General features: G+C 34.1%; 1 protein-coding gene across 2 annotated transcripts in view; it reads right to left on the reverse strand.

Annotated features, from left to right (window-relative positions):
* Positions 1-926: 926 nt before the first annotated feature.
* LOC21406591 (notchless protein homolog) overlaps positions 927-8,318 on the reverse strand; it is a 21,209-nt gene continuing 13,817 nt past the window's right edge. For both annotated transcript variants that reach the window (XM_024166470.1, XM_024166469.1), the window contains exons 5-15: positions 7,515-7,640; positions 7,043-7,170; positions 6,262-6,461; positions 5,809-5,872; positions 5,047-5,157; positions 3,745-3,882; positions 2,208-2,350; positions 2,054-2,108; positions 1,492-1,548; positions 1,279-1,407; positions 927-1,068 (exon numbers count right to left, since the gene is read on the reverse strand). In XM_024166470.1, the coding sequence (XP_024022238.1) occupies positions 1,324-1,407; positions 1,492-1,548; positions 2,054-2,108; positions 2,208-2,350; positions 3,745-3,882; positions 5,047-5,157; positions 5,809-5,872; positions 6,262-6,461; positions 7,043-7,170; positions 7,515-7,640 (1,106 nt within the window). In that variant the 3' untranslated portion in view covers positions 927-1,068; positions 1,279-1,323. The remainder of the gene's footprint in view (positions 1,069-1,278; positions 1,408-1,491; positions 1,549-2,053; positions 2,109-2,207; positions 2,351-3,744; positions 3,883-5,046; positions 5,158-5,808; positions 5,873-6,261; positions 6,462-7,042; positions 7,171-7,514; positions 7,641-8,318) is intronic.

Genomic DNA, 8,318 nt, shown 5'->3' on the forward strand with positions numbered 1-8,318 from the left:
TAGAATCATTCTTATTTTATGTGTATTTTTTATAAGAGAAAAATACTGTAAAAAATCATTAATCATGATTCAAAATCATAAACGAATATAGGAAACAAACATCTCCTTAATAATTGATGATGTGCGAGAAGCTATTCCTTCTCTGAAAAGTGGCTCAGTTTGCTACATTTCCACAAGGTAATTTGCTATCCCACTACTGTCTAGTTAATTATGCTTCTTGTTCTTCTAAATACTGACACAACAATTGAGTAATAAAGTTCCATTTTTCTATTAAAAAAAAAAGCATAGACCAATCTGTAGTTTAACTATATACTCAATGATTTTTACTGGGAGTCGATTCACATGTACACATTAGGAAATAATTCAGAATTATATGTGATGTAATTAGCTTGCCTCCATGATAATTATCAGATTGAGTTAATTATCAGATTAATGGTTAGCTAGTGAAATTATAAAAATAAAATAAAATAAATAAAAAAACTTGGCCTATAATTTTATCATATTATCGTGTATGTTGACAGTGACAATTGTGTAATAGTTTGGGACTAGTCCATTAGCGTTTTATTTTATGTTATTTTTTTGTTAATGTATTTGGTTTCTGCTTCTTATACCCAATAGTTTGGGGCTAATTGCAACAGGCATTCGATGAATTTCACTTGGAAAAGAAGTTTATTAGAGTAGCGTACGTTAAAGATATAAATGTTGAGATTGTAGAATAGCTTCTAACAAGGTAGAAAAAGTTATAACTAGAAGCATAAATGCAGTAAGTAACTTGCGGCGGTAACCTGTTATTCACGAGTAAAAGCTTAAGGCCCGTTTATTTTATCGATTCGAGTTTTGTAACAGTAAAAAAAACTCTAAAAAATAATTATATCTAACTTTTTTCTTATAATAAAAAACTCTCGCATAAAATTACATCTCAACTCAAATTAAAAATTCAAATCAGCGAACTAAAAAAGCCTTCAAACATGTTAATAAAAAGCATCTAAAAAAAGCTCTTCCACAATCACGTCTTCATCCAAAAGAGCTTACAAAAACCAACTGCGCAATCCGTGTACCTACCCACACCTGTCCAAAAGCCGTTTCCGAATCAAAATAAGCCAAAAGTTGCTTCATTTAAATGAATTCCAAACGGGGCCTTAGTTCCTCTAAAAGTGTTGTTTTTTAAAATTAGAAGCAAAACTTGAGGCTTTCATCATTGCAACTATATGTTACATTATATCTATCCTATAAAATCGTTAAGGGTGATCATAATTAAAGATAAATAAGGCTAATTACCACTAATGTATAACTACTATTTCGGATGGTTGTCCTTTAAGTTATCTAGCCCATCCATAATTTCAACACTCCATCAGCTCCACCAGAAGCTGCCTTCTCACCATCTGGACTCCAATCAGTAGCAAAAACCTTTTCACAATAAAATATCGGAATTCAGAATCGGACGGTATATGATGATCCTATAACTTTTGATTGAGGTGAAGAAATGCTTACACAATCTGAATGCCCAGGAAGGTCTTCTTTCAACTTCTGTGACCTGACATCCCATACCTAGATCATAAAAAACACGCAATAACCAAGCTAACGAAAGTGAAAATTCCAGGGGGGGAAAAAAAACAAAATAACAATTTCCACAACTTGAAAGCATGCAAAAGAATTCATATTCGGCGAAGCAGTCTAAGAAGACCGTTGCATTTAAGATGAGAAAGAGATTCAGATATCAAACAAATGAGAGACTAAAGGGATTATCAAGGGAAGGGAGGCTCTGCAAGTGAGGCTAGATTAAGATGCCAAAGATAAAGTAAAGAGAGAAATGAGGACAAGCACAATAAGAGGTCGTGGGTGAGCGAGATGAGGATAGAAGAAAGTGGAAAAACGGCAAGAGCGGAAGAGGCTATCAGTAAATAGGAGAGTGAATGCTTGTAGATAAGGTTATTAAGCATGGATGAACCAAGCATGTACATCAGTATCGGTTACAAAGGGACTGGATTGGCATCTAATTAATTTCAAAAGCAAACTTCATAACGGAAGATATCTAATACTTTTACAAAGTTACCTTTAGTGTAGAGTCTGCACTGCCACTTAAAAGAAGCCGACTATCAGCTGACCAGCTGTGAGGCCACACGAAAGTTAAGGGACAGCCATAGGAAGTGTGTGAAGGTGAAAAAAAAATAATAATAACGAAAAAAAATTAAAGAGTTAATCAAAACCTGATCTGGTAGACATCCCGAACATGGCCCCTGAAAGTAGCAATAAATTTTCCTGTAGTACCATTCCATAACTTTACAGATTTATCGCATGAGGCACTAGCTATCCATCGCCCATCAGGTGAAAAGCAAGCTTGCATTACAAGCTGTCATCAAGAAACAAGATCAAGCAAACATGAATCAAAAAAGTAGTTGAAAACCCCAGGAAAGAATATAGTTCCAGTATTTGAATCTGAAAGAAGTGATTTACAATTATAGGAAGTTCGAGAATCCTGTTCTCTTCCTCTCAGCTTAGCTGAATTTTACCCGCCAACTACCTATCTAACTGATTTTCCCCCTATTTATACTTTCTAATTGCCTCTAACTACTCGTGCACATTTAACAGCACAACAAATCGGTCAAATCTCTCTATTAACCTCCTAACTCCTCCTATCCGACTTTCAACACAGCTACTAACTATCTACGGTACTGAAGCCTATCATTTATTGCTAAACAGACATGAAATATAAGACGCATATGATCAAGATGACACTAAAACAGAGAGTTGACACTGCTAATCTCATATCTGCAGGGAAGGAAATCCAGGAATCATCTTCTCCTAACAGACATGATATTGTCTACCAAGAAAAACAGAGATGTACTTTCCTCCACAATATAAAATTTCAGCACACATACAGAGAGTTACAATTTAATGAGTTAAAGTTGGGACTTTGGAGCACGCGTCATATATTACGCAGCATGTGGATTCTGTAAGGCTGTATTAACAGGATAAAAGGCCAATAAAATACAATATGAGAAGATGATAAGAACAAAGACATATTGCTGAGACCCCTTCACAGATTTTAAATTATGTTGGTGAACTTTCTATAAATAATAATAATAAGAAGAAGAAGAAATATTGATGCTGGTGAACTTTGGAAAAAGGGCAAAGGCCAACAATATGTAATATATCTCAAATCAGGCAATAACTATTGCATTGCCTTAAAAGTCAATAAATGTGGAATCGCAGCAGCAACGGATACACGATTCAACGTTTACACTGGCTGAAGTGCCGAGCTATGTAATGACTATGATATGAATGGCATACCTATCTAATCTAATATTCATTTTCCGCATTGGCGCATTGATATCGATAATATCGAAACACAATTTATGCAGTTTACTAGTAAGATTTACCATTTCAGCCATCTCCACTATCATTACATGGTTATTAAAAGAATTTAGGAAAATTCAGGTAAAAGTATATTGTGATTCTTATTTGTTAACCAACTGAAGAAATACGTTCATACTACAGGTTGAGAGAAATATGGGAATTTGAGCCTGGCCATGAAAAGAATATTGCGGAGCTAAAATGTTTATCGGTATGAAAATTTAAATATCTTCAATAGATCCTCTTAAAATCAACAATTTCACCCCAGGACTTAACCCAGCAAAAATAATCTAGACAAAATAGCAAGGAGAAAATGAAAGTAATAATGAACTGTAAACAAAACAATAAAGGCATAAATTACTATCATATTAGTGACAAGGGAGCTTTTACCTGTTGATGACCAGTCATGCGGGTTTTTGGTAGCTTGCCAACAGAAGGTTCCCAAAGGAACATTGTCCAATCATCGGATCCAGAAACTAATAATTCAGGACCGCTGCCTTTCATCTTGTTGTACCTCTCCAAAGCAACCTATGCAAAAGGTTAATTCTCCGAGAAAAAGAGTTCAAGAAACAAGGAAGCTAAGGTGGAAGCGTATAATACTATTCCAACTAGCACAGGAGGGAAGAGAGATGAAACAGAGAGGCATAAATTTTTAGCGGGACACAGATACACTAGTTTGTGACAGAAAGGGAAAGAAAATAAGGGATGATATCCATATAGAAAACTAATGCTTCTGAACAACATTTCAACTTCAATACTATTCTTACCACTTAATTCTGCATACCAATTTTAACTAGAAACACCTAAAAGTATGGAATCCCTAAAAAGACATACAGAGACGACATTATTTATTTTTGGCTGATAACCAAAAAATCCGTAACGCACATAACTGTGCTCAGACATGGATCTGGCTCCTTTCCCGGAAGAAAGAGATTACTGGACTTTAAGCAGCAACATGGTTGCTTAAAGTATTAAGCAAAAGAGCCTCAAGGTAAACCATAACAGGCCGAGCTCTGGAGATTGAGGCCACAAGTGTTCATGGTAACTCATCCTACTACACTGAATCCCAGATTGTACAAAAAGTCCACATTCTCTTTTTTTTTTAAAATAAGAAAAGCCTTTCATTGATAATCGTCAGTATAACCATCAATTACAAGGGAAGAGGATGAGGAATCCTTGGAGCAAAATCAAAAATAAATCTAACCAACCTCTTCACAAATGGTTCAGAAACTCCTAAGCTAGTCCCCATATGTTAGATCACAGGGGGCTTACAAAGACAAAAACATATGACGTTGTGATATTTTTTTCACTCCGGGAATCTATCAGAACACTAAACTCTAATTTGTTGAAAAATAATGTAATGGCCATTTGATAAATAAAAGTCAACAGCGCACGAGACTATTCATTTGACAATAAAAACATGGGATTCTAAATACTAAACGGACAAAGGAACTCATGTGCCCGTAACAACGATTCCCTAAATTGTTTACTATTTAATTTATAAAGATAAAGAAAAAAGAAAATAAGGAAAAAGAGGGGCAAGAGAGCAAACTATATAAAACTAACAATCAAGCAAGCTAAAGACCATGAATAACAAGATGCCACTTAGAGAAAGAAACTCATGATTATTTGCTAATAGAATAAATTACACGGACAAATTCTAACTATTAATTCAAATAGAAAAGAAAGTACCTTCTTCATTTCCTCTGCTGATGAATATTGCTTACTGGTGTGATCAAAAGCTCCAGTACGAAGGACATAATCAGTGCTCAATGAAAGAGAGTTAATCCGGTTCCCATGGCCCTTGAAGAATGAACAATGTTAGTACCATGTAAAAGCAATTAATAGACAGAACTTAAATATCCAGATAATTGAACTTAAAGATGATGATTTACAGTTGACAATTATGTGCTAGTTATAGTATCATTTAAGAGAATTGAAACATCTTCATATTGGTGCCTAATGAAAGATAATTTGAAGCTTTTGACAGCCAGAATATCATGGAAAGAATTAACAGATGACAAAAGCAAACATAATAAAAAATAAACTTCAAAGTATTAATCCACCTAATAGACATTTGAATTTTAAACAAAAATAAACTTCAAAGTATTGATCCACCTAATAGACATTTGAATTTTCAACAAGAAGTGAAAAAGAGACAAAGTTCACAGTAAATATACCAAATATAAATGGTGCACTTCAGCAAACCATTTACTATCAACTCTACAAAACCTAAGCAGTGGAGATAACAAACATAATCGAAATAATTAAATTTTTGACTTTCCAAGATAACTTATGTTCATTTGACAAATTGATGCAAGTTGAGTTAGACGTTTCCATATACTAAAATGTCTATGTAAACTATAAAAGCCATTAGAAAGTTGAACCGGAGAAAACCAGAGCTCCAAATATGTATGTACTTAAAACCAGAGCTCCAAAGATGCATGTACTTACCTTTAATTCACGAATTAGCTTCCCTTGTGAAGTTTCCCAAACTTTTATAGTTCCATCCTTGGAGCTGCAACATTCAGGAAAGCCCATTAGTTACGGGCATACGAGCATAGTGTCTAGTAATAAATCTTACAACTAAGCTGGATTGTTGGCATATTTGACCGCTATGAATATAAGATACTATTAAAATTTACTCTTGAGGATGTAGAGTGAAACAACAAAATTCAGTTAGTTTTGGAGTAGGCTCATCAAGTCCTTTTCCACCCATAAACTCTAGGATAGAAAGGTAATCGATCAATTAAATTAATATTTACTCGCTCATATCATCCAGGGAGACGAAATGTATCGCAATCTCCCGCTTAACAGCCTAAAGGATGCTTGCACAAGTTTGGGTAGATGTAAAAAGAGAGAGGGGGAAAAACATGATATAATTGCAAAAAAAAAAAAAAAAAATACCCTGTATAAATATTTCCATCTCCGCCCCATTTTACACACGTCACTCCAGCTCTATGTCCGCTGAGACATATAACACATTTCCTCAGTACAACATCCCATATACGTGCATCGCCATCTTCACCAACACTTACAAAATGTCGACACGGAGCATTTAGATGGACTGGTTCCCAAGAGATACTACTAATCCAACCCTTATGGGCCTAAGACAATATAGATAAACAATAAAAATAAGCCTTAACATTGTATATCATTAAACGGTACCATCATTAGCAGAAAACAGATTCCTCAATTGTGTGGTAGGCGAATGTTATCAACATAGAAACACTAAGGGCATGTTTGTTTCATATACTCAAACTCAAATCATTGATGCTGCTACAGTGTTTTCCTCTCACAAAAAATTTGAATTTCAAACGTCAGAATCAAGAATCATGGTTTGAGTATACCTTCCAAACGGGCCCTAAAGTTGGTTTGTTAAGAAACTTCATTCAGTTAGTATTAGAGTCCTCCACTGTGTGGTAGGCGAATGTTATCAACATAGAAACACTAAGGGCCCGTTTGGAAGGTATACTCAAACCATGATTCTTGATTCTAACGTTTGAAATTCAATTTTTTTTGTGAGATGATAACATTGTAGCAGAATAAATGATTTAAGTTTGAGTATATGAAACAAACGGGTCCTAAAGTTGGTTTGTTTAGCAACTTCATTCAGTCAGTAATAGAGTCGTATATCTGAATAGAACCAAAAATATAGTCTACCAACTATTACAAGTCGAGAGTTTACCGCAAGTGGTCTCCCTAATTGCTTCCCTGTTTGAGGATCCCAACTGAAAATTTCTCCAGCCTTTCCCCCACTTACAAGATGTTTACCATCAGGTGACCATGCAACACAAATAACTGAATCCTTGTGTCCTAAATGAAAAGACTAAAATTTATGAATTTCTGATCACAATGAGTTACTATTCACCATTAAATATAAACAATAGATAAATGACAAGAATGAAAAAATACACAACTCCCTTCCTATTCCAGATGCAGCAAAAAAAAAAAAAAAAAAAGAGAACATGTCTGCACTCGCTCATAAGTTCACAATTAAAAAATCAACCTACACTATACTTCAATATGCAAAAAATTGGTTTTGGTTTACCAAATTTATTGGGTTTCTCATTTGGTTTTTTGGCGCATGCAGTGTAACATCTAAGTTATCCAAACATTCAAATAGACTCCAAATATTAAATGGCCCGCAGATTTCAAACCTCTACATATGTGTAATGGTGTCTGTGTATTGAGATCCCATAGTCGAACAGTAGCATCTCCTGATCCGCTGGCCAATTGTCGACCATCAGGACTAAAGGAAACCGATATTATTTTGTTTCTATGACCTACAAAGACAAATCAAGGGAAAAGTCTAACGAGAATCAACTAACATACGACATCGCAAGGTCAATTAGAAGGTACTGCATTAATACACAATTCGCTGTAAAAATAAAATTATCAATTCACTTGCACCTAATCAACACAAATCCAACCTCAATACAAACCAATTCAACTCAATTAAAATATATCCCAGAATTGACAAAGTTCAATTACTAAGAAACAATCGACAAACTTAATTCCTACATTTTCTATGTTTAAAAAAAAAATTTGGAAGGAAATGCAGAACTCAAGATGGAAAGACATATTTGATGGCTGATTGTATTCAAACATGTTAACATGCCATGCATTTAATTTCCTACAATGAAAAAACGTCAATCAGAGAGATTTCACTTTTCTTTCCGTCAATGCAATTTATATGTATTTGTTATACAACAAAATCTTCTAATGAACTAAAAGCGATAAAGATGTAAAATAGAATAACATATTGCCACTTCATCTATAACAATAGTCATATTAATATATATATATATAATCATACAGATTTCACTTTTCTTTCCGTCAATGCAATTTATATGTATTTGTTATACAACAAAATCTTCTAATGAACTAAAAGCGATAAAGATGTAAAATAGAATAACATATTGCCACTTCATCTATAACAATAGTCATATTAATATATATAT

This window comes from Morus notabilis, unplaced genomic scaffold, assembly GCF_000414095.1.
Source record: "Morus notabilis unplaced genomic scaffold, ASM41409v2 Scaffold75, whole genome shotgun sequence".
NCBI lineage: Eukaryota > Viridiplantae > Streptophyta > Magnoliopsida > Rosales > Moraceae > Morus > Morus notabilis.